Raw genomic sequence first — 27,652 nt, 5'->3', positions numbered from 1 at the left:
TGCATTTGGTGATCCAGTCCTGTTCATTCTCCTTGCAACTTGTCTGCTACTGCCACATCTCTAGCTTCATCTTCCGTCACTCCAAACCTCTGGCAGTTACAAACTCATCCAGGTGGCACTCATTAACAGCATTTGGTCCAGTTCTTGGTTCATTGCACCAAGCATCATAGGAGCAGGGCCTGGGTCATATTCTTAGCTGTTTCCCTTGCACACATCACCGGGTTTGGTTCACAGTAGGCATTGGATAAATGTCTTTTCGCAAGAGCATTGAGTCCATTTACATTTAAAGTAATTGTGGGTGCCTTTGGATTAAAGTCAAGCATCTTATTGTGCTTTTTATTTGCCCTATCTTTTCTAGGTTTCTTTTTCTGCACTTTTAAAATTTCCTTTGGATTGACTGTCTTTTTGTAAACTTACTATTTTGAAATCACTAGATTCACAGGAAGTTGTAAAGAAATGTCCAGGAAACCAATGCACCTTTTCCCCCAGTTCCCTCAGTGTCGCCATCTAGCATAATTCTAAGTTCAGTCTCACAACCAGCAAATGACATTGATACCCTCTAAGAGCAGCTGTAGATGTCACCCCTTACACGTGCATGTGTGTGCATGTGTAGCTCTGTGTGATTTCATCACCTGTGTAGAGTCATGTACCCACCACTGAAACCAATACTGAACTTGTGTTGCCCCTTTATAGCCATACTTTAGTCAGTCATGCTGTCCACAACAACACATTGAGTATGTATTGTATGCCAAGACTCTTAAAGATGTTGGAGGTACTTTAGGGACCAAGCTGGGCAATGTCCTTGCCTTCACAGAGCATACAGTTTAGGTCAGCACAGGCTAACATCCCAGGGAAAGTTGGAGCCAGTTGCTGTTTACTGGGTGTGGCTTGGTTTCCAGGATTTCTGTGTTCTATCTGTAACTCCAACTGCTCCCCAAGCTAGTTCCATTTCCAACATCTCATCAATTTACATTCAACTTGAAAGCCTTTCACAGTTGGTTCAGGTAAGTTCTTAGCAACATTTTTTTTTTCTCCTTGTTGTCTTTTAATCTGAGGCATCTCCTATACCTGGTCAATAAGGCCCCTGAAAAAGCAGCGCAGAAGGAGACCAACACCTGTAAGCAATCAGAACAATCAGAATCTGAGCACCGAAATCCTGGCGCTCTAGACGCTCTTGGCCGGGACAGTATGAAGCACGTCCATGGGTCAGGAGGGAAAGAGGCCCACACGATTCCTTTTGGCAGGTTCAGTCAAAAAGTGTCATTGCTGAAATGACAGCAGTATTGAAGGATCAAAACGTAGAGCTCCAAATGCAGATACATATAGCTTCTCCTCCCTCAGCCTCAGTTGGAAAGCCTGGCTCTGAAGGCAGGTTGCTGACCCCTCCTGTGCACATGTGAAGGAAATGATTTCATAGCTTTGGGATTTCACCACTGCAGAGGGGGCAGAGGGCCAATTCTGCTGAAACAAAGGGACAATAATCACTCTCACCAGAAAAGTAGTTTAAATCAGAGGTGTCTCTTTAGAGCCTCAGAGACTTTCAGGATGTATTCTCAGTTCATTTCTGTGTCTTTTGACAATGGATGCAATCCAGGCGGGCCACTTCAATTTTATTGGAGTGAATTCTGGAGCCAAAGAAGTGAAACTTGCTATAACCCAGCCAGGTTTATTTTACTGTGCAAGTAGAATTGAGTGCAGGAGGAACGTGTCCAAACTTCTAAGCCTTGTTCGTTGTTCAGTTTAATCCTGAACAACATGCTACAATATCTGGATAGAGTATTTGCTGGTTTTGAGTTAAAACTCTGGTATGATGCCTTGCCTGACAGCCTAAGTTCCAGCTTGGAGACTGTGTCTATCTGGTTCACTGTTACATCTCCAGCTCCTAGCACATAAATATGTGATGAGTAAATTCTGGTGATTAGGTTTGCTATAAACTACAATACTAGTCTTGTTCCTCAAGAGTAGTGTTTTAAACCTAGGTCTATGATATCATGAAATCACATGTACAATTCATTCATTCAACAAGTATTTACTGAGCAACTATCCTGTGCCAGGCACTACTAGGCCCAGAGGATAAAACAGTGATCAAGACAGACAAAGTCTCTACTGTCCGGGAGCTCACATTCTAGTGGTGGAGGCAGAGAATGACTGTGGCTGGCCACTTCAATATGGATGATCAGAGAGGGTCTCTCTGAGAGATGACAATTAAGTTCAGGTCTCAATGACAGGAAGCAGAGATCTGCATGACAGCCATGCAAAGATCTGTGAGACAGAGTATTCCATGAAGAAGGAACAAGTAAGGCAAAGCCCCCAAGATGGAGAGGAGATTCTACATGTTCAGGAACAGCAAAAATACCAGTGTGGAAGAGCAAGAGAGTGGCTGAGATGTGAAGTGGGAGAGACAGGCAGAGCCAGTTCATGTGGGACATTCTAGGCTATGTGAAAGAGTTTGGGTTTTGTTATTAATATATTGGGAAGCCTTTGGAGGGTGCTAACCAAGGGAACAACATGATCTGATTTATGATTTTAAAATGTTATTCACTTCTTTGTTAAGAATGAATTTATGGGGGGAGTTGAGAGTGGATGTGGGAAGAGAAGAGGCTATTTCAATTACCCAGGTGGGAGACAATGGTGACTTGGACTAGGGTGGTGGTGGGGCAGGGGTGGTGCATGGAGAGAAGTGGATTGATTTGGAATGTTTTGAAAGTAGAGTCAACAGAGCTCACTAGTGGTTTGGATGTGGAGAGTGGAAGCAAAGATCACTCCAAAGTTTTTGTATTTAGAAAATGGAAGGATGGTGGTACCATTGGGAGGTATTGAGAGACTGGGAGAGGAGAGGGTTAAGTGGCCATGAAATAAAAGCTACATTTTGGCCATGTTAAGTTTGACAGGCCTCTTAGATATGTAAGTGGAGATGTCAGTTAGATGGTTGGCTATATGGGTCTGAAGTTCATGGGAAAGATCCAGATTGGAAACATAATTTTGTAAACCATCATCAAATAGATGGTAGTTAAGGGGAATGACACTGGATGAAGCCTCTTTTATTTTCATCTGTGGCCACTTACTTTTATGCATCGTGATCTGCACCTCTGCACCAAGTCAGGCCTGGTGAATTAGGATCTCTGGAGGTGAGGTCCAGGAATATGCATTTTTAACAGCTCTCTGGGTGATTCTGGTTATTCCTCTCTTCCCAGGCTTTTCTATCTGTGCTTCAAGTTTGATGATCACTTCTTCAGAGTCTAAGATGTTATTATGCCCATCTAGTGTATTTTTTTGTTTCAGATATTGTATTTTTTACCTACACATGTTCCATTTTTTTTCTTGTCTGTAACTTCCATTTCTCTCATTATGTTCGTATTTTCCTTTAAATCTCAAATGTTATAATCGCTGTTTTAAAGTTGTCTGCTTATTCTATCATCTCTGTTATTCTAGGTTTCTTTCTATTGACTGATTTTTCCTTTGGTTATGAGTCATATTTTTATGCTTCTTTGCATATTTAGTAATTTCTTGGATGTTTTCATTGTAAATATTTTATTGTTGAGTGTCTGCTTTTGTCTTTCCTTAGAGTGTTGAATTTTGTTTTGGCCAGCAATTCATTAACTTGCTGATGAACTTGATCATTCCAAGCCTTCTTTTTAAGCTTTCTTGGGGCAAGTCTAGAGCAGCCTGTACTCTAGGGCTAGTTTGGCCTTACTCCTGCTTCTAAGGTGTGGCCTTTCTTTGAGTCGCTACTGAATGTTCCAGGTGTCTGCATTATGGCTGATCAGCACTCAGACATCTCCCAGCCCTGTGTGAGCTCTGGCAGTTGTTTAGATTGGGGGTCTTCAGTAGTTGTTTTAGGATGCACCTCATGAGGTTTCACTCTACACACATGAATGTTAGTATTCAGCCAAAGTCTCATGGGGAAACACCTATGTAGATTTGTAGAGCTCTTTCTCTACACAGCTGTGTTCTCTGTGGTCCTTTGTCCTGCAAATTCTAGCCACCTCAACCACCCAGAATTCTGATCTCTGCTTTCTCAACTCTGTGAGATAGCCATGGTTGAGAAAGTGCTTACAGGATGAAAGCCAGGGTGATCAGGGACTCACCTCTTTTGCTTTCCTTTTTATAGAGGCCATAGCTCTGCACTGACTGCCATCTAATGTCTATTTCATGTATTTATTTGGTCTAGTTTTCTAATTGGTTTTATGGGTAGGAGGCAAGTTCAGTGTCCAGTACACTAATGTGGCTGGAAGTGGAAGTCCTTCCAGGTGATTCAGATGCATAATAAAGGTTGCAAGAGTGTATTAGTTTCCCAGGGCTGCTGTAACAAAGTACCACAGACTGGGTGGCTTAGACAAGAGAGGTGCATTATAGTCTCACAGTTCTGGAGGCTGGACATCTGAAATTAAGCTGTCAGCAGATTTGGTTCCTTCTCAAGGCTGTGAGGGAAGGATGTGTTCCAGGCTTCTCTCCTTGACTTGTAAATGGCCATCTTCTCTCTATGTCTTTTCACAATGTCTTCCTTCTATGCATCTCTGTGTTCCAATTTCCCCTTTTTATGAAGACACCAGTCATATTTGATTATGACCCCACTTTAACTCGCTAAAGACTATTTCCATATAAGTTTATATTTGTCTTTCTGTGTCTGGCCTGTTTCACTTACCATAATGTCCTCTAGATCCATCTATCTTTTTGCAAATGGCAGGATCTCCTTCCTTTTTAAGGATGAATAATATTTCACAGTGTGATGTGATGCACATGCCACAATATCTTTATCCACTTATCTGTCAACAGACACCTAGGTTGTTTCCATATCTTGGCCATTGTAAATTAATGCTGCACTGATCATGGGAGTGCAGATATCTTTATGAGTGGGTGATTTCACTTCCTTTGGGTCTATACTCAGAAGAGGGTCTGCTGGGTCAGGGTCTGCTGGGTCATGTGGTAGGTCTAATTTCAACTTCCTTAGGAACCTCCATAGTGTTTTCCATAAGGGTTGTATGAATCTACATTCCCACCAACAGTATACTAGGGTTTCCTTTTCTCCACACCCTCACCAACACTTGTTATCGCTTGTCTTTTTGATAATAGCCATTCTGATGAATATGAAGTGATATCTCATTGTGGTTTTCATTTGCATTTCCTTGGTGATTAGTGATATTGAGCATCTTTTCATATACCTGTTGCTATACTTAAATGTGTCCTCCAAAGTTCGTGTATTGGAAACTTAATCCCTAATGCAACAGTGTTGGGAGGTGGGACCTTTAAGAGATGATTAGGTCATGAGGTCAGCCCTCATGAATGGGATTATGTCAGTGTCAAGGGAGTGAGTTTGTTATCAAGAGAGTGGGTTTGTTCTAAAAGTGAGTTCAGCTCTCTCTTGCTCTTGCGTGCACTTGCTTGCCCTTCTGCCTTCTGCTATGGGGTGACACAGCAAGCAGATCCTCACCAGATGCTGAGCAGATTCTGGTGCTATGCCTTTGAACTTCCCAGTCTCCAGAATCATGAGCAAAATAAACTAATATTGTTATAAATTATCCAATCTCTTTTTCTTATTTTTTTTATTTTATTATTATTAAACTTTAAGTTTTAGGGTACATGTGCACAATGTGCAGGTTAGTTACATATATATACATGTGCCATGCTGGTGTGCTGCACCCACTAACTCATCATTTAGCATTAGGTATATCTCCTAAAGCTATCCCTCCCCGCTCCTCCCACCCCACAACAGTCCCCAGAGTGTGATGTTCCCCTTCCTGTGTCCATGTGTTCTCATTGTTCAATTCCCACCTATGAGTGAGAATATGCAGTGTTTGGTTTTTTGTTCTTGCGATAGTTTACTGAGAATGATGATTTCCAATTTCATCCATGTCCCTACAAAGGACATGAACTCATCATTTTTTATGGCTGCATAGTATTCCATGGTGTATATGTGCCACATTTTCTTAATCCAATGTTGGACATTTGGGTTGGTTCCAAGTCTTTGCTATTGTGAATAGTGCCACAATAAATATACGTGTGCATGTGTCTTTATAGCAGCATGATTTATAGTCCTTTGGGTATATACCCAGTAATGGGATGGCTGGGTCAAGTGGTATTTCTAGTTCTAGATCCCTGAGGAATCGCCACACTGACTTCCACAAGGGTTGAACTAGTTTACAGTCCCACCAACAGTGTAAAAGTGTTCCTATTTCTCCACATCCTCTCCAGCACCTGTTGTTTCCTGACATTTTAATGATTGCCCTTCTAACTGGTGTGAGATGGTATCTCATTGTGGTTTTGATTTGCATTTCTCTGATGGCCAGTGATGGTGAGCATTTTTTCATGTGTCTTTTGGCTGCATAAATGTCTTCTTTTGAGAAGTGTCTGTTCATGTCCTTTGCCCACTTTTTGATGGGGTTGCTTTTTCTTGTAAATTTGTTTGAGTTCATTGTAGATTCTGGATATAGCCCTTTCTCAGATGAGTAGGTTGTGAAAATTTTCTCCCATTTTGTAGGTTGCCTGTTCACTCTGATGGTAGTTTCTTTTGCTGTGCAGAAGCTGTTTAGTTTAATTAGATCCCATTTGTCAATTTTGGCTTTTGTTGCCATTGCTTTTGGTGTTTTAGACATGAAGTCCTTGCCCATGCCTATGTCCTGAATGGTAATGCCTAGGTTTTCTTGTAGGGTTTTTATGGTTTTAGGTCTAACGTATCCAATCTCAGATATTCTGTTATGGCAAAAGAAAATGGACTAAGATACCTGCTAGACATTTTTATGTCTTCATTGGAGAAATGTCTGTTCAGATCCTTCACCCATTTTTGTTTCTTTTTCCGCAACTGAGTTGTAAGAGTTCTTTGTAAAATTTGAATATTAACCCCTTAATGTAGTTTGCAAACATTTTTTCCCTGTATATAGGTTGCCTTTTCATTTTATTGATTGCTTCCTTTCCTGTGCTTTTCTTTTTCTTATAACTTATCCATTGAAGAACCTGGGCTTTTGACCTGTAGAGTTTTCCACAGGCTGGCTTCTGCTGATTGCACCCTCATATCAGGCTACCAAAGGCACAAAATATCTGATTGTTTCTTTTCCCAAGTTAGCAGCTGTTGATGCTTAATGGCTGTACCTGTTAATTCACTGGGGCTAGCAAAATGGGGATATTCTAATTCTGTCATTTGTTTTTCCATTACTGATCAGAATACATTCATAAAGAGACATTCCCTTCATCTACCCAAGTGGGACAGCTCACATAGAGGAAAGGTTGGATAATGCTTGATTCTTCCCTTTTACTTAAGCAGTTTTCAAGGAAATGAAGTAGTTCCCTTACATCCTCTGAAGATGACAAATTCTTTTTCTAATATCACAATGAACTCATGGATTTAAGTGTATTTGATGGATTTCAAGCTACTATAATTATTATACAATCATGCATCATTCAATGACGGGGATATGTTCTGAGAAATGTGTCATTAGGTGATTTAGTCACTTTGCAAACATCACAGGGTGTACTTACACAAACCTAGCTTACTACACACCTAGGCTATATGGTATAGCCTATTGCTTCTGGGCTACAAACCTGTACAGTATGGTACTATATTGAATACTGTAGGCAATTATAACACAATGGTAGGTATTTGTGTATCTAAACATAGAAAAGGTACAATAAAAATATGGTATTAAATCTTTTGGGATTCAGATGTCTCGGAGGATTGAAAAAAAAATCTTACAGGACCACCATTGTGTATTTGGTTCATTGTTACTATAATGTCATGCAGCATATGACTGTATTTATGAAAGCAAAAATTCTTTCATATATGGCCAGTGGTAGCCTCTTCAGGTTAGCCCCTAAGTCCTTTTGACATGGCCCTCGTCATCCCTTGTGGCATTGTTTCACTGTAAAAAGCTTCACTTTAGTGCTGGCAGGCTGACTGCTTTCAGGGGCTTTGTCACATGTCTTCCATTTTCCAGAAACCTGTAAGCCTGGTGGAACAGAACTATATGTGGCCTCTGGTTTTACCTACTTAGCAAAGAGCTCCAAGAACACCTCATTTCTGTTTTTGCATAATCACAACTCTTATGTAGAGATTTAAAAACCTAAGGGATGACACACTGGCGATTTTGCATGATTCAGCATCAAGACTACGCTACATCCTATTTAAGTTACTGTGTGACTGTTCTTTTTCCTTTCCACCCTCATGCCTGCCTTCCAACCCTGCTGAACTACTTACGCAAAGTTTTGAGCCTTTCCACCTTAATGCCTTTGTGCATGCTGCTTCCTCCTGCCCCACTTTAGCCTTAGCTTAGTCACCACTTCTTCCTGGAAGCCTCCCCAGACAACTGATCTGAGAGAGATGTCTCTTTTGTTTGTTCCCATAGCATCTTGGTTTTGCCTTATCGTAGCACTTATCTCACTGATTGCAATTGTCTGTTTATCCATCTGCTCACTCCCTTGTTGCCCACGAGACTGTGAGTGGCAGGGCATGTGGCTTGCTCACTTCATCTTCCCCAGTATCTGCACAGTGTCCAGCATATTAGTGGGCTATCAACAGGTAATTGTTGAATGAATGGATAAAGCCCAAACTTCTTCATGTCACTCTTCCCATTGCACTTCCACCACTCCTGGTTCATTCTTCTGCTAGACCGCTCACTACGCTGAGTTGAAATCTACCCATATCCTAATTGTACCCTTCTCCCTATCCCAGCTCTAATCCCCTTTTCTAGCTTCATTGTCTAGCAGGATTCACAGTGCAGAGTAGGCACTCAAATAAACTCTTGGTGTTACTTCTCTTCCAATATTGTTATTAAAAGATAAGAAATCTATTGTCTCCATAACACTAAGAGCGGTTAATGTGAAACTTGTTTCTGTGCTTAGTTTGACTTCCTCTTTTAGAATCATTTTTGGGAAGTGCAACAAAGTTCCTCTTTACATTTCCCCCACCAAAGTGGCTTTTGGAAAGTTTGGAGCACCCCATGCTCCCTCCCCATGAAAGCTTTCCTCAGCAGGCACACATGGCATTCTCTCATCCCCTGAGCCCCTTCCCTGGACTAGGCCTTATGTTCCTGTTTGCCTCAGTTGACGCCAGAAGCCCAGGTTTCCCACTTTCAAACCCCACAGCAAGACTTGAGCTCCTTCTCTTATGTTTAGTGGCTCTACTCCCATCCAGTGCCACGAGCATACAAACATGCTGTTATTTTTCCTGTCTTAAAAACATGGACTTAATCACACCATGTTGTTTGTCTCCTGAGTTTGTCTCCTTGTTTGACTCATGGCCAGACCCCTTCTCAAAGCTTTATACTGTCTGTAAAGGCAGGAGCAAACCAGGATTCACCTGCCCCAACCTGACATGGAGTGACTGGAAGGCAGTCCTGGAAGGGCTTTTTATTCTAAGGCATAATTGGAGGTCAGTGCTTCTTTGGATTCTCTGCCATCTCAGATTCATGTTCTCTGAGCAGGGAGGGAGCTGAGAATACTCCAAATAGTGTATTTTCCTTTTTCCCTGGCCTCTTGGTCAAAGCTGGTGGGCTTAGAAAGTATCACACATAAATGAAGCTAGAGATACAAAAGACTTCCTGTCCCAGGGGTCGCTGTACCTCCTGGCAGAACCCCACACTTCCTGCTGTCACACATGCTACCACATGGGAGAGAAAAACCACAGAGCTATAAATCTCCCTGCGGTCAGCCCGTCATCCTTCTCTGTGCTCAATTCCCAACGGGGGCTAATGCCGTAGTTCCCTACCGCAGAAAGTAAGGATACACTATCCATGCAGGCTGGCCTGTCTGGCCCTTTGATGAACAAAGGGCACCTAAATGTAAGACAAGGAACTCAAACATTTCCTTCCCCCTGGCTCCATGAGAGGGCAGGGAGGTTTACAGATCCAGGGGACTCCCTAGGGCTTTGGTCAATTGTAAATACCTCTTTCCCCAGGCCAGAGATCTGCACCCTTTCTTTGTACTGAGCCAAGATGGTACTGTCTACATCAAACATTCTAAGTCAATGGTGAGTGGGAAGCCAAGGAGCCCTAGGTCATTCTCAGTAGTTCTCAGTAGCACAAAAAGAGACCTGTCATATCTTGGCACTGGTTTCCGTGGAATATCATTCTCTTTTCTTTTCTGAGCATGGACTGAGCTTTACCTGTTCATCTGACTTCCAGGCTTGGCTCTTTTCAAGATTCCTATTCCATTAAGGAAAATTCCTTTTTGTTTTTACAGTGTTTCAAAACAGGGGCACTGATAGCTTTAGGCCAATCCTGCCATGCCCCACCCCCAACTCCATCTCCAGGCTTTATAACAAGCAAAACCCACATATTTTCAGATGCTCCCGAGAGGAATTATACCATCCCTGGTTGAAAAACACTGTGACTTAGGGGGTGAATGCTTAAGAGTCTCCCATCTTTAAAAAATCCCTTGACCCCAGAGCTTTCCCCCTTTACAGTCAGATGTTTCTGAAGAGCTGGCTACACTTCCTCTCTTTTTTTTTTAACTTCACATCCATTACCGATCCTTCCATCCCAACCTGAGTTCAAATTCATTCCTACAGTTGTTTAGCTATGTGACCTTGAGCACATTACTTAATCTCTCTGAACCTCAATTTTATCAGACATAAGATGGAGATAGTAATAGTTACCCCTCCCATAGTATAGTTTTAGGGATTAAATGGGTTACAGTAAAGCGCTTAGACAAGGGTCTCTTACATAGGAAGTGTAACTAGCCAAGCTAGTTAATTCTCTGAGAATTCTATTAGTGTTTTAATCATCATTGGGGGTTTTATGGAAGACAATTTGTCACCTTCAGACACTGGCAATCCTCTCTCCTCCTCTCCAATGTGTATGATTTTCCTTCTTGGCCAGTTGTGTGGAACTTAAATAACAATGTTAGAAGATACTGGGGCAGTGGTGAGCATTTGTGATTTTCATCTGATTTTAATATATGATATTGGCTCTTGAACTGAGATAGATAATAGTAAGAAAGCTTCCTTCTAGTTCTTTATTGCTAAGATTCTTTTAAAGCTTCAGGATATGTTAAATTTCTACTACATTCCTTTGCTGCATCAATTTCAATGATTGTATAATTCTGGCCCTTCAAACTGTGGGTGTGAATCCCATTACTAGAGTCTCCAATCCTGACCCATCCTTAAAATCATCCAATAAAGCAGACTTGAAGATGGGCACTAGTCCTGTAATACAAAGCGTTTCATCATTAGAATGGCTGATTTGCTTCCTTCCTGCTGTCCTTGTCATGACATGGGTTCTTGGCATAGCCTGAGAAACAAGAGAAATTGGTCCAGTAACTCCTTATTGAATTGCCTTTCTGCAGGCCTGGCGCAAGCGCTGGTTTGTGCTCCGGCGAGGCCGCATGAGCGGCAACCCCGATGTCTTGGAGTACTACAGGAACAAGCACTCCAGCAAGCCCATCCGGGTGATAGACCTCAGCGAGTGTGCAGTGTGGAAGCATGTGGGCCCCAGCTTTGTTCGGAAGGAATTTCAGAATAATTTCGTGTTCATTGTCAAGACTACTTCCCGTACATTCTACCTGGTGGCCAAAACTGAACAAGAAATGCAGGTGTGGGTGCACAGCATCAGTCAGGTCTGCAACCTTGGCCACCTGGAGGATGGTGCAGGTAAGAGCAGAGTTGGGGCTCCCATGTGCTAAGGGGTATCCCAGGACTGGAGGGTTACTGCAGAAAAACAGTTCCAGATGCCAAGCCTGCCTCCTTGAGGGTGTTTTGGCAGGCTAATTTATATCAGAACTGTTCCTACCAAATACAATACTGGAAATTGCCCTCTTTTCCCCAGTCCAAATGTGGGAAGGCAGAGTCCATGCACACGCTGAGCATTGCAGGTTACTTTAATGGCTTTAAAACCCCCTCATGTCTTTGCTCTCATTCAGCCACGGTGAAAGTCAAATGTGGATGAAGATGTCTTCCCATGATGCTGACACTCATGACTTTCTAGAAATATGAACTATTGCCATACTTCAGAATATTCTGGAACTCCAGCATTTCTGGTGCCTATTGGGTTGTTCATCACTAAATGGTAGAAAGAGAGAACTTGGCTACTTATCGTAGGCAAGAAAGATTTCCTGATACCTCCAAATGTCTCAAGTTCTCTGCAGAGGAAATTAGTTGTAAGTTTGCTCTGGGCCATTTCTGGGCAGTGGGAGCAATTGACCCATGAAGAGTACCCCAGAATCTCTCTCTCTCTCTCTCTCTGCCACACGCACACAAGCACACACACAACTCATCCTGTGTAATTTTCCAGGTATATTGTAACCTAGGGTTACAATTCACTTCCCTTCATAGATTTTGTTGTTGAGCCCCTGACATTATTGCAGCATGTCCTATTCCTCAAAATATGAGATTTTGAATCTGGTTTCTTTTAGCCTCTTAGTCTAGTAGACAAAACTTTGCCCCTAAATCCTGTAATCTATAGTTGCTTCAACATTTTAAGGGTTACTGCATGGTTTCCACCATCTGCCACTGAAATAGCCACACTCTAACGCTAGGTGGCAATGGAGAGTCAGAGTTGAATCTCCCTCCGGGACAGGCACAAGAGTGTGCTTCCTGAGAACACATTCCTTTTCGTTTCACGAACCAGGGAAGCATATTAAGTGAGGCTATTCAATACTATTGCTGAGCATTGGGAGCACTCAAATAAAAGGAAGTGAAGTGATGGCAAGTTCTTTATCCTTGGTACAATGGACAAAACTTAATTGGAAAAGTAGCATTAAGTAGGTTCTGGCTAGAGTCTGACGTTATGCAAATGAAGCAGAACCTCCCTGACCAACTTCTCCAGCCTTGCTGCTGGCTCTTTACCACCCTGTTCTGTACCTTCAGCCCTGACTAGGTATATCGTCATATACTGTGTTATATGTCTCCTCTGTTTCTTTCCTTATCCAGGAGTTATCCTAAAACATACATACATAATATGTTTCCCAATAACCCAAGAGCACCAGGAATGAGTAAGGCACCAGGCCAAAACTGGAGCGCCTGCCCCGGCATGAAGTTGGAGGAAGCCAGAAAACTCACCTATGACCCTTTCCATTCTCTGTAGCCCCCCTCTCGGTTTTTAGAACCACATAAGAGCAGGGTCCTGTTCATCTGAGAATTACACCCAAAGGGCTTTCTTGTGGCTTTTCACAGAGTGTTTGGTTCTGTCTCCAGCAACCATATAGTAGTCAACACATTGTGTGTGTACCCTGGCCAGGAGCTCTGTTGAAATGCTTTTGTATATTAACTCGTCTCATCCCCACAGCAGTTCTATGGCCTATGTGTGATTATTATCTCCACTGTATAGAAAAGGAAACTTGGAGAAGGCAGGTCATGTAGTAATGGCTATGTAGTAGAGCCTGGACTTGAACCCAGGCAGTTCTGGGTCATCCTGACTCAGGAATCCTGGACTATTAACTTGGTTCAAAAGGGAAATAAAAGCAGGCTTTTCATTGGCTGTTTCTGATCTGGAGTTCTCATTGATTCCTGATTCAAATTCATCTTAAGGGCCATGTTCTCAGGTGATGGGGAGAATGTTACGCTCCTTGAGAAAAAGAAATGGACTTTTCCAGCCACCACAGCACGTGTTTCTTTCCTTCCCTTTACTTATAACAGTGATGAACAGGATTCTTTATTTATGTGTTATTTGTCTGTCTTCTCTGCTAGAATCTAAACTTCAGTAAGGGCAGGATCTTTGTCTTGGCTGTATTGTGAGGGTTAGTGGCATTCTGGGCACGTGGTAGATGTAATAGGTATTCTATATAGACATATACCTATATAATAAACATGTATAAATATACATACATATATGCACAAGTACATATATAACTATATGCATGTACTTGTTATGCATATATATAGATATATGTTTGTTTGTTGAGTGAAAAAACAATGAGGCAGGGCTGCTGCTGAGGGCCATAAAGAAGCTGTGTGTAGATTAACTGCAGATTTTTAGGCCAAGAATGCTGGGTTTTTTACTCTTAATTGATTCAACACTTTGCTCTTGAAACATTGGCCTTCTTTCCCAGACATTGTTTATAGCTTGGGGAAATGGTCTTCTCCATCAGTACAAACACCAGCTGTGATTTGCATCTTCTGTTTGGCTTCTTTGATGCTGTTGGAGAAATTTTGAGTGCGTGTTATAGCCATTCTTAAACATTAACCTGGGAAATGATTTCTCCAGCAGATTCCATGGAGAGCCTCTCTTACACGCCCTCCTCCCTGCAGCCATCCTCTGCCAGCTGCCTTCTTACCGCCCATGCTGCCAGCTCCTCTTTGCCAAGAGATGACCCAAACACTAATGCCGTAGCCACTGAGGAAACCAGAAGTGAGTCAGAGCTTCTCTTCCTTCCAGATTATCTGGTTTTGTCCAACTGCGAGACTGGAAGACTGCACCATACCAGGTATGCTTATGCCCAGGACTCTGTCTGAGCTGGGCCTGCTAGCATGCTCTCTAGAGTCACACTGCCTCCTCTTGCAGTCTGTAGCTGAGATGTGTTCAGTGTGCTTCACCAAATTAGTCCATTTAGTGGTAGCATTTTCTAGTGGGTGTGTCTGCTCTCACCTCTCTTCCTGCCAATGTCAAGGCAGGAACAGATCGCTATGAACCACTGTGAAAGATGAAGCATGTAGTATACTAAACAGAATGAGTCATGCATTTCAGCATTGTGGTTTTCACTTCTAGCCTTGCATTTTCATGTGTATCTGATGCTTAGAGGATGAAAAAATCAACAAACCATTTTTCTTTTGCCACACCAAGGGGTTGGTGTAACTGAGTGTTGTAGAGGGAATGTGGCTATGCAAGTAGCAAGCAAGGTGGTACTGGGGAGATGGGAATGAGACCAGCGTTGGTTTTGTGGTGGGTGGATGGCTGCATTTTAGTCCAACTTACATGCTTTTCTTCCCCAGTCTACCCACCAGATGTGATAGCTGGTCAAACTCAGACCGTTCATTGGAACAGGCTTCATTTGATGATGTTTTTGTTGACTGCCTGCAGCCGCTCCCCTCCAGTCATTTGGTCCACCCCTCATGCCATGGCAGTGGAGCTCAGGAGGTGCCATCCTCAAGGCCTCAGGCTGCCCTGATCTGGAGTAGAGAAATCAATGGGCCACCCAGGGACCACTTGTCTTCTTCACCATTGCTGGAAAGTTCCTTAAGTTCCACCATTCAGGTAGATAAAAATCAAGGTTCTTTACCCTGTGGAGCAAAAGAACTAGACATTATGTCCAACACTCCACCTCCCCGCCCCCCTAAGCCAAGCCATCTGTCTGAACGGCGCCAAGAGGAGTGGAGTACACACAGCGTTAGCAAGAAGCCAGAATGCACTCTGGTTCCAAGAAGAATCTCCCTCTCTGGTTTAGACAACATGAGAACCTGGAAAGGTAAGCGTTGGGTCCTAAGATTCAGGCGCCAGGAAAACCCTGGCTCCTCTTCACTCTTTGTGTCCATGTGAGGTCGTGCCAATGGACCAAAACGATGGGGCTGGGTTAGAATTACCTTGATGTGTGCAGCTTGGTAAAAAGCCACATCAGTAGTGTGTACTTGTGTACATATGTGCTTGTCCCTTGCTCAGGCTGGCCTGATCTTCTAATGGGGCTGGATCCTTGGTGGAAGCATATACCCTGAAAGCAGCACTCTTCTGTTCCCGGATCCCCCCACCCCTCCTTTGAGCCTGACCACCAGGAGAGACATTTAGGTCCCCATAGATGCTGCAATAGGTTGGAACCCTGGTCCCTTGTGATGGGCTTGCCCATGCAAGTCCTTGCCCATGTGGTAAGCTTCCCACCTGAGTCTGAGCTCCTAGTGTTTTTTGGAGTCACTCAGGGACCCACTTGGTACAAAAGTTGATGTCTTTTGTCTCAACTCAGTCCCATTCCCTTCTTTGCCTCTCTCTCACATACATAGAGAGTCCTGAGATCACAGACCATCACTGCCTTCTATTTTTTAGCAATCCCATCAACCTCATTCATCATCCCATTACACTTGTTCTTTCCAAATTCTAAGTGGCTGTACAAAGGACCCTCCCACAGCCCTCTTTTGCCCTTTTCTATAAGGCCATTTATCCTCACGAGGTTATCTTGCAATTCTGCTTGCAGTTCCATCTTCCTCCGCCTGTTTCTTTCCACCTGGGCCTCTCTGGCCTTCAGAAGCTGTTTGGTGAAAGCCAATTCAAGCCCATTCATTGTGGTTTTTCAGTAACCTCTTCTTTACTGCTTTGCTGGGCCACCTCATCTTTCTGCCATGAGCCAACCAACCTTAGCATTTTGCTCTTCTTTCTTACATCAGTCTGTATCTCTCAGATACACAGATAGACACAAAAACTAGTTGTCTATCTCTGTGTCTCCTTTCTTCTTTCTTTTCTCTCTTTCTTTCTCTCTCCATTGAAATATAATCACCCACACCTCACTACTTATTTAGGCCATGTTTTCAAGGAATTATGGAAAGTGGAAGGAGTGCAAATTTATTTTCAAATTGTACGAATCTCTCATTCTGACTGAGAATTAAGTCACTAGTAAAAACCTTCCCTAATGTCCCTAATGATGTTACCATTACGTATGTTGCTTCCTTTTGACAGTCCTTATGAAATAGGTGTATACTGATTACACAAATGATCTGGATATGCTAACATGTGTGAACAGTTGACAAAAAGGGAAAAATGAAAGTGGTTAAGCAGATTTTAGGAAGTGAAATGAATAAAACCAGTAGAATAATAACATATGAAAATGAATTAAAAGTCTTAAATTGAAGAACAAAAACTTGAAATAATTTGAAATTTCAACACAAACATAAAACAATTAGATTGTGTTCTTTTACATGAAGGCAAACAAAGGTTAAAACTAAGTAAAATAGAGGTTTTGACCATGAAACAAAGACCAAACAACAGTGGTGCCTAGAAGCAAAATGGCTCTGATAAAGCAGAGGGAATGCATAAAGTTTATTGTTCTGCCTTTCCCACTGAGATTTGCCTGGAATCTGTGTTGGTACGTGGTGGCAGAGTGAGGTCAAGGTTCATTTTTGTCCATCTGGATCTCCATCCGATGACCCTGTCCCCATGGCTCTCCAGCGCCCCCTCTGCCATAGATGAAGTGCCCATGTATGTGAGGGTCTGAGTCTCCTTTCTGCTTTCTATCCCTTGGAGCCTACTTGTCCAGCTTGCACCAATACCACACTCTCTTAATTACTGTACCATTCTATCTTAATATCCAGTAGGACAAGTCCTCCTGCCTTTAAGAATATAATGGCTATTCTAGGGTCAATTTTACAGTCAGCTGGTGAGGTTCTAGATACACATATATAAATATATTGGGGATTTGAGGAGGATTGCATCCGATCTGTAGATCAGTTTGTGAAGATTTGACATCTTTACAATGTTGAATTTTCCAATCCACGAATAGGAAATATGCTTCCATTTATATAGGTCTTATTTTTGTATTTTAAAATATTTAATTGACAAATAAAGATTGCATGTATTCAAGGTGTGAATGCATATGCATCAGAACATGATGATTTGATGTGCATATGCATTATGTACTGATTATTACAATCAAACTAATTAGCACATCCATGGCCACCCATGCTGTACATTGGATCCCCCAGACTTGTTCACTTACCACTGAAAGTTTGTACCTTTTGACCAACATATTCTCATTTACCTGCATTCCCCAGTCCCTGACAACCACCATTTTACTATTGCCATGAGTTTGACTTTTTTAGATTCCACATATAAGTGAAATCATGCAGTACTTTTTTTTCTGTGCCCAGCTCATTTCACTGAACATAATCTCATCCTGGTTTACCCATGTTGTCACAAATGACAGGATACCATTCCTTTTTAAGGCTGAGTAATATTCCACTCTGAATATATACCACATTTTTTATATCCATTATATCCTTTATCCATTCATCCAGTGATGGACACAAATTGACTACATGTTGTATTAGTCCATTCTCATACTGAAAATGGACTAAAGAACTATTTGAGGCTGGGTGCGGTGGCTCAGACTGTAATCCCAGCACTTTGAGAGGCGGGAGTGGGCAGATCACAAGGTCAGAGGTTCAAGACCAGCCTGGCCAATATGGTGGAACCCTGTCTCTACTAAAAATACAAAAATTACCCAGTGTGGTGGCGGGCGCCTGTGGTCCCAGCTACTCGGGAGGCTGAGGCAGAAGAATCACTTGAACCTGGGAGGCAGAGTTTGCAGTGAGCCGAGATCACACCACTGCACTCCAATCTGGGTGACAGAGCAAGACTTCGTCTCAAAAAAAAAAAAAAAAGAGAAAAGAAAAAAGAACTGCCTGAGACTGGGTAATTTGGGTAATTTATAAAGCAAAGAGATTTAATTGACTCACTCACAGTTCCACAGGCTGTACAGGAAGCATGGCTAGGGAGGCCTCAAGAAACTTACAATCATGGAGGAAGACAAAGAGGAAGGAAGCATGTCTTACATGGCTGGAGCAGGAGGAAGAGAGTGAAGGGGGAGGTGCTACATACACTTTTAAACAAGCAGATCGTGTGAGAGTTCTATCACAAGACAGCACTAGGGAGATGGTGCTAAACCATTAGAAACCACCCCCATGATCCAGTCACCTCCCACCAGGCCCTACTTCCAACATTGGAATTACAATTCAACATGAGATTTGTGGGGGACACAGGGCCAAACTATATCACATGTTGTGGCTATTGTGAATAGTGCTGCAATAAACACAGGAGGGCAAATATCTCTTTGACATACTGATTTCATTTCTTTTGGATATGTATCCAGAAGAGAGATTGCTGGATCATAAGGTAGTTATATTTTTAGTTTTCTGGGGAACCTCCATACTGTTTTCCTTAATGGCTATACCAATTTACATTCCCACCAACAGTGTACAAGGGTCCTCTTCTCTACATGCTCTCCAACACTTGTATTTCTTGTCTTGTTTGATATTAGCCATCCTCACAGGTGTGGGCCGATACCTTGTGTGGTTCTGATTTGCATTTCCCTGATGGTTAGTGATGTCGAGCATTTTTTCATGTACCTGTTGGCCATTTCAGAAATGTCTATTCGGATCTTTGCCCATTTTAAAATTAGGTTATTTAGTTTTTTTGCTACTCAGTTATGTGAGTTCCTCATATATTTTTACTGTTAACCCCTTTTATATGATTTGCAAATATTTTCTCTCGTTCTCTAGGTTGCCTTTTCATTTTGTTGATTGTTTACTTTCCTAAGCAGACACTTGTTAGTTTGATGTAGCTCCGCTTGTTTATTTTTGCTATTTTTGCCTGTGCATTTGGAATCATATCCAAAATATCATTGTCAATACCAATGTCAATGAGCTTTCCCCCTATATTTTCTTCTAGGGGCTAAATGGTTTTAGATTTTAGATTGAAGTCTATAATCCATTTCAAGTTAATTTTTTGTATATGGTATAAGAAAAGGGCCCAACTTCATTCTTTTGCATGTGGATATCCAGTTTTCCCAACACCATTTATTGAAGAGACTCTCCTTTCTCCATTGTGTATTCTTTGCACTCTTGTCAAAGCGTAGTTGACCATGTACATGTGGGTGTATTTCTGGCCTCTCTATTCTGTTCTTTTGGTTTATGTATCTGTTTTTATGCCAGTACAATGTAGGTTTTATTTGTGTATATAATGTTTTATAGTTTTTAGTGTAGAAATTTTACATATCTCTTATTAATATATTTCCATGTATTTGCTATTTTTTATGTTATTGTCAATGGTATTTTAATAACTGTTTTTTGCTGTTGTATGAAAACTTAAATTGAGTTTTGGATTTTGATTTTATATCCAGCTTTTTAAAACTATGGATTATTTTGTCTTTTCTTTGCATATAATTATATTGCCTGCAAATAATAATAGCTTTGTTTTTTCTTTAACAACCCTTGTATTTTTCATTACTTTTTCTTATGTCACTGCATGGGATAAGAAGTCCAGTACGTTACTGAATAGTCATGGTGACAATATGGATCCTTGTATCATTCCTGATCTCAGATAGAAAGCTTCTAATATTTCACCATTACAATGTGGTTTGCTGTGGAATATTGTAGATACCATTCATTAGATTAAAGTCATTCACATATTTTCTCCTTTGCTAACTGTTATTTTCTAAAGTCATGAATAGATGTATTTCTTTTATTTTTAATTGACAAATAATTGTATACATTTATGGGATACAATATGATGTTTTGATATACATCTATATCATGGAATGATTAAAATCAAGCTAATTAACAAACATTACCTAATATAATTATCATTTTTTGTGGTTAAAGCACTTTATAATCATATTATTTTTATCATGTTAATGTCAAGAAATTCACTGGATAATTTTTTTAGTGCTAAACTAACCTTGGCATTTCTGGAATAAACCCAACTTTATCATGATACCTATCCTTTTTATAAATTACTAGATTTGTTTTGCTCATATTTTGTTTAGAACTTCAAAAAAAAATCTGTGTTCATGAGGGAGATTGTCCTGTAACTTTCTTTTATCATGACGTCTTTGGTTTTGGTAAAAATGTTATGCTGATGTCATAAAATGTGGATTTATTTCTGGGTTCTCTATTCTGTTCCATTGGTCTATGTGTCTGTTTTCATACCAATATCATGCTGTTTGGGTTATTGTAATTTTGTATATTTTGAATTGATGTAGTTTGATGCCTCCAGCTTTGTTCTTTCTAAATTTTTTTTTTTTTTTTTTAGAAACAAGGTCTCATTCTGTCACCCAGGCTACAGTGCAGTGGTGTGATCATAGATCACTACAGCCTCAAACTTCTGGGCTTAAATGATCCTCCCACCTCAGTCCCCCAAGCTGCTGGGACTACAGGCTCACGCCACCACACTTGGCTAATTTGAAAAAAAAAATTTCTTTGTAGAGACAGGGTCTTGCTATGTTGCCCAAGCTGATCTCGACCTCCTGACCTCAAGCGATCCTCCCACCTCAGCTTCCCAAAGTACTGGGATTACAGGCATAAGCCACTATGTCCAGCTCAGATTTGTTCTTTTTGCTCAGTATTGCTTTGGATGTTCAAGGTCTTTTGTGGTTCCATATACATTTTAGGATTGTTTTTTCTATTTCTGTGAAGAACGTAATTGATATACTGATATTTTGATAGAGAGTGCATTAAATCTGTAGATAAATTTGGGTAGCATGTTCATTTTAACAATATTAATTCTTCTGATCCATGAGCTTTTTTTTTTTTTTTTTTTTTGAGATGGAGTCATGCACTGTCGCCCAGGCTGGAGTGCAGTGGTGCGATCTTGGCTCACTGCAACCTCTGCCTTCCAGGTTCAAGTGATTCTCCTGCCTCAGCCTCCCAAGTAGCTGGGATTACACGCATGCGCCACCACGCCCAGCTAATTTTTGCATTATTAGTAGAGATGGGGTTTCACCACGTTGATCAGGCTGGTCTTGAACTCCCGACCTAAGGTGATCTGCCCGCCTCGGCCTCCCAAAGTGCCAGGATTACAGGTGTGAGCCACCGTGCCTGGCCAGATCCATGAGCATTTTAACAATATTAATTCTTCTTTCCATTTGTTTGTGTCCTCTTCCATTCTTTTTATCAGTGTTTTGTAGTTTAGTTTTCATTGTACAGGTCTTTCACCTCTTTCATTAAATTTATCCCTGGGAAATTTTTTGTAGCTATTGTAAATGTTATTGCTTTCTTCCTTTCTTTTTCAGCTAGCTCATTGTTTGATGTATAGAAATGCTACAGATTTTTGTATGTTGATTTTGTATCCTGCAAACTTACCAAATTCATTTATCAGTTCTAAGAGTTTTTTAGTAGCATCTTTAAATTTTTCTATATTTAATACTATGTCATGTACAAATAGAGAGAATTTGTCTTCCTCTTTTCCAATTTGGATATCTTTTATTTCTTTCTTTTGCCTGATTGCTCTGGCCAGGACTTCCAGTAATATGTTGAATAAAAGTGGCAAAAGTGGGCATTCTTTTCTTGTTCTAGTTCTTGGAGGAAAGGCTTTCAGCATTTCCCCATTCTCTATGATGTTGGCTGTGGGTTTGTCATATATGGCCTTTATTATTTTGAGGTATGTTCCTTATATGCCTAGTTTGTTGATAGTTTTTTTAATCATGAAGGGATGTTGAATTTTATCAAATGCTTTTTATGCATCTATTGAGATGATCATATGGTTTTTATCCTTGATTCTGTTGATGTGATGTGTCTCATTCTTGCATCTCTGAGATGAATCCCACTTGATCATGGTGTATTATCTTTATGATGTATTGTTTGACTCAGGTTGCTAGTGTTTTTTGGTTTTTTAATTTTTTAAACTTTTATTTTAGGTTTCGGGTACATGTGTAGGTTTGTTACATAGGGAAATGCGTGTCACGGGGTTTGTTGTACAGATTATTTCATAACCTAGGTACTAAACCTGGTATTTTGTTGAAGATTTTACATCTATGTTCATCAGAGATACTGGCCTGTAGTTTTCTTTTTTTTCTTGTGTCCTTGTCTGGTTTTGGTGTCAGGGTGATGCTGGTCTCGTAGAATGAGTTAGGGAGAATTCGCTCCTCTTCATTTTTTGGGGGATAGTTTGAGAAGCATTGATGTCACCTCTTCTTCAAATGTTTGGTAGAATTCAGCAGTAAAGCCATCAAGTTTCTGGGCTTTACTTTGTTGGGAGACTTTTTTTTATTATTGATTCAATCTCATTACTCATTATTGGTTTGTTCAGGTTTTCTAGTTCTTTCTGATTCAATCTTGGTAGGTTTTACGTGTCCAGGAATTTATCCTTTTCCTCTGGGTTTTCAAATTTGTTAATGTATAATTGTTCAAAACAATCTCTAATAACCGTCTGTATTTCTTTGGTAACTATTGTAATGCCTCCTTTTTCAGTTCTAATTTTATTTATCTGAGCATTCTTCGCTTTTTCTTACTCTAGTTACTGACTAAGTGACTAAACCACTTAGTCTAGTGGTTTATGGATTTTGTTTGTCTTTTTGAAGAACCAGCTTTTTCTGTAGTTCTGATGTGATCTTTATTATTTATTTCCTTATACTATTTTTCAGTTTGGTTTGCTCTTGCTTTTATAGTTTCTTTTTTCTTTTTAATTTTTGTGGGTACATGGTAGGTGTATATATTTACAGGGTACATGAGATGTTTTGATACAGGCATGCAATGTGAAATAATCACATCATGCATTTATTCTTCATGTTGCAAACAATCCAATTACACTCTTTTCGTTATTTAAAAATGTACAATTAAGTTATTATTGACTATAGTCACCCTGTTGTGTGGTCAAATATTAGGTCTTAATCTTTCTAATGAATTTGTGTATCTATTAATCATCCCCACTTCCCCCACAGCCCCCCACCCTGGCTACCTTTCCCAGCCTCTGGCAACCATTCTTCCACTCTTTATGCCCATAAGTTCAATTGTTTTGATTTTTAGATTCCACAAATAAGTGAGGACATGTGACATTTGTCTTTCTGTACCTGGCTTCTTTCACTTAACCTCCTTAATGACCTCCAGTTCAATCCATGTTGTTGCAAATGATGGGATCGCGTTCTTTTTTATGGCTGAAGAGTACTCTATCGTATATATATACCACATTTTCTTTATCTATTTATCTGTCGATGGGCACTTTGGTTGCTTCCAAATCTTGGCTACTGTGAACACTGCTGCAGCAAACATAGGAGTTTTGTATCTCTTTGATACACTGATTTCCTTCCTTTGGGGTATATACCCAGCAGTGGGATTGCTGGATCTATGGTAGCTCGATTTTTAGTTTTCTGAGGAACCTCCAAACTTCTCCATAGTGGTTGTACTAATTTACATTCCTGCCAACAGTGTACAAAGGTTCCCTTTTCTCCATATCCTCACAAGCATTTGTTATTGCCTGTCTTTTGGATATAAGCCATATTAACTGGAGTGAGATGATAATCTCATTGCAGTTTTTAAATATATTTTTTATTTTAACTTTTGTTTTAAGTTCAGGAGTACATGTGTAGGTTTATTAAATAGGTAAACTTGTGTCATAGGGGTTTGTTGACTATTTCATCACCCAGGTATTAAGCCTCGTATCCATTAGTTATTTTTTCTGATCCTTTCCCTCCTACCATCCTCTGCCCTCCAATAGGCCCCAGTGTCTATTGCTCCCCTCTATGTGTCCATGTGTTCTCATCGTTTAGCTCTGACTTATAAGTGAGAACATGTGGTATTGGGTTTTCTGTTATTGCGTTAGTTTGCTAAGGACGGTGGCCTCCAGCTCTGTATATGTTCCTGCAAAGGACATGATCTCATTATTTTTTATGGCTGCATAGTATTCCATGGTGTATATGGACCACATTTTCTTTATCCAATCTGTCATCAATGGGCATTTAGGTTGATTCCATGTCTTTGCTATTGTGAATAGTGCTGAAATGAACATATGCGTGCATGTGTCTTTACGTTAGAATGATTTATATTCCTTTGAGTATATACCCAGTGATGGGACTGCCGGGTTGAGTGGTATTTCTGTTTTTAGGTCTTTGAGGAATCACCACACTGTTTTCCACAATGGTTGAACTAATTTACATTCCCAAAAACAGTTTATAAGCATTCCCTTTTCTCTGCAACCTCACCAGCATCTGTTATTTTTTGACTTTTTAATAATAACCATTCTGACTGGTGTGGGATGGCATGTTATCGTGGTTTTGATTTACATTTCTTTAGTGATCAATGATGTTGAGTTTTTTTGTATCCTTGTTGGCTGCATGTATGTCTCTTTTGAGACAGTTTTGATTTGCATTTCTCTGATGATCAATAACATTGAGCACCTTTTCATATGCCTGTTTGTCATATGTTTGTCTTCTTTTGAGAAATGTGTATTCAAATATTTGTTCCATCTTTTAATCAGATTATTAGACTTTTTTCCTATAGAGTTGTTTGAGCTTCTTAAATATTCTGTTTATTAATCCCTTGTCAGATGGGTAGTTTGCAAATACTTTCTCCCATTCTGTGGGTTGTCTCTTCACTCTGTTGATTGTATTCTTTGCTGTGCAGAAGTTTTTCAAGTTCATGTGATCCCATTTGTCCATTTTTGCTTTGGTTGTCTGTACTTTTGGTGTATTGCTGAAGAATTTTTTTGCCCAGGCAAATGTCTTCGAGATTTTCCCTAATGTTTTCTTGTAGTAGTTTTATAGTTTGATGTCTTAGCCTTTTTTCCCTAATGTTTTCTTGTAGTAGTTTTATAGTTTGATGTCTTAGATTTAAGTGTTTAATCCATTTAGATTTGATTTTTGTATATGGTGAGAGATAAGGGTCTTAGTTTAATTATTTTGTGTATGGATATACAGTTTTCCCAACACCATTTATTTATGTGCCTATCTTTTTCCCAGTGTATGTTCTTGGCACCTTTGTCAAAAATGAGTTCACTGTAGGTGTGTGGATTTGTTTCTGAGTTCCCTATTCTGTTCCATTGGTCTATGTGTCTGTTTTCATGCCAGTACCATGCTGTTTGGTTACTATAGCTCTGTAGTATAATTTGAAGTCAGGTAATGTGATTCTTCCAGTTTTGTTCTTTTTGCTTAGGATAGCTTTGGCTATTCTGGGTCTTTTATGGTTCCATACAAATTTTAGGATTTTTTTCTATTTCTGTGAAGACTATAATAGGTATTTTGGTAGGGATTGCATTGAATCTGTAGATTGCTTTGGGTAGTATGGACATTTTAATAATGTTGATTCTTCCAGCACATGAACGTGGAATATTTTTCTATTTTTTGGTGTGCTCTTCAATTTCCTTCAATATTGTCTCATAGTTTTCCTTATAGAGGTCTTTCTCTTCTTTGGTTAAGTTAATTCCTAGGTATTTAAGTTTTTGTGTGGCTATTGTATATGGGATTACTTTTTAATTTCTTTTTCAGATTGTTCACTGTTAGCATATAGAAATGCTACTGATTTTTCTATGTTGGTTTTGTGGCCTGCAACTTTACTGAATTTGTGTATTAGTTCTAACAGTTTTCTTGTGTAGTCTTTAGGTTTTTCCCAATATAAGGCAGAGGAGCCTCACTTCATAGCTACCACCACCCCAGGCCATGGGGAGTACTGTCTGCCCATGTTCCCTTAAGGCCCAAGGGCACTTCAGGAAGCTTGCAATGAATGCTGTCATATAAGAGAAAAAGTGCCTTCCTTTACTCTGATCCCATCTGCATTCTATCTGTCACAAATCTCTTAAAGTATCTGGCACATGGATTATACCTATGTCTTTGATTCAGAGTTTTCTCTATATTTATGTTATTTGATGACTTCAAAAGGGTCTGGTAGTGGAAAGGGAGTTAAGGGCTTGTGCTCACACATGCAAGTCCCACAATAAGAAATTATTCCATAATAGTTTCTAAGAATTATTAAGTACTTTCTGTGTTCTAGGCAGTGTTCTACGTCCTTTCCAGAAGTCCTATGAAATAGGTTCTATTATTGGCTTCACTTTACAAATAGGAAACTGAGACATAGAGAGGGTAAGTAACTTGTCTAGTGCCACACAGCTAATACATGGTGGTGTAGGGATTTATAACTAGACAGTCTGACTTCAGGGTAGTTTTTAACCAGTACTTGTACATCTTTAAACATATGTAAGCATAGATATATACATATATACATACACATATATGTATATATAATATATATGCTTAATTCCATCAGTCTCTGTCACATCTTTTCTGAGCTGGGAGTTGTCCTTGCATTTTAAGATGTTGTCGAATTTTAAGTTTATTTCTTAGAGGCCTCCTGACTTTTCACACCTCCAAGCTCTTGAGGGCTGAGGGCTGAGGGCCGCTTTGCTCTGGCCACCACGTGCTGGGAGCACTTGCTGGACTTCTCTGCACCACTCAACACTGTTGGCCATTCTTTCCTTCCTGAGACTTTCATGGCACCATACCCCCCAAGTTTCCTCATTAATCTATGGTTGCTGTTTCTCAAGATACTTCACTGACTTATCTCTTAGTTCTTTGAATCTTGGATTCTCTAGAGTTTTGTACTTTTCTCAACACTTGCAACCTAGATAGTTTCATCTACTCTTCTGGTCTAAAGTATTCTAAATTTTAATATCACACTGTTTCTTGCATCCATCTGATGAGTTTCTAATCCTGGATAACTCCAAATGTCCTTTCTCTCCATGGGTCTACCTGAGTAGCTTTTCTGGTCACAGACCTCAATTGGGCCCTTAATGCTGCTCCACAAGGCAATCGTTTCTCTGTTCACCCTGTTCGCTTGCTCATTACAAGGAATATTTCAAACCTCTCTCCTCTCCTCAAACCTCCAGTTCTGCCTCCAGCTCAGAAGATTTATGTAACAAATGCAACAAGCATTGGTTAATTACTTGCTATATCTCCTCCTAATTCACAGAAAGAACTCAAACCATCGGCTAGAAACTTCTTCAAAATCTGGTCTGATTTTTCATCTGTTGGGGAAATGTGTTCTGACTGCCCAGCTAGACTCTAATAGCAACTGTTGTGTTATGCTTCTCTGCCTCTCTGGACTCTAGTTTCAGTTGATATTGTTCTGCATTTCTCACCACCTTGGCTTATTTCTTGCAGCTGATGTAGAAGGCCAATCCTTAAGACACCGAGACAAGCGGCTTAGTTTAAATTTGGTAAGTTCAGCACTCAGGTTCTTTTAAGCATCAATTTTACCAAAAACAGCTTGATCTATGTATATTCCCTTGAAATCTTTAAGATTCAGCACTCTGAGTCTCTGAGGACTCTTACA

General features: G+C 40.4%; 1 protein-coding gene across 1 annotated transcript in view; it reads left to right on the top strand.

Annotated features, from left to right (window-relative positions):
- Positions 1 to 27,652, top strand: part of GAB3 (GRB2 associated binding protein 3) — a 75,696-nt gene that overhangs the window by 22,406 nt on the left and 25,638 nt on the right. Inside the window, exons 2-5 of the mRNA XM_002832319.6 lie at positions 11,275 to 11,578; positions 14,130 to 14,349; positions 14,855 to 15,327; positions 27,481 to 27,536. Of these exons, the coding sequence (XP_002832365.1) occupies positions 11,275 to 11,578; positions 14,130 to 14,349; positions 14,855 to 15,327; positions 27,481 to 27,536 (1,053 nt within the window). The remainder of the gene's footprint in view (positions 1 to 11,274; positions 11,579 to 14,129; positions 14,350 to 14,854; positions 15,328 to 27,480; positions 27,537 to 27,652) is intronic.

The sequence above is a fragment of the Pongo abelii genome, chromosome X (assembly GCF_028885655.2).
Source record: "Pongo abelii isolate AG06213 chromosome X, NHGRI_mPonAbe1-v2.0_pri, whole genome shotgun sequence".
Classification (NCBI taxonomy): Eukaryota; Metazoa; Chordata; class Mammalia; order Primates; family Hominidae; genus Pongo; species Pongo abelii.
Note: the sequence above shows the minus strand (reverse complement) of the source record. Positions and strands in the feature narration are given on the sequence as shown.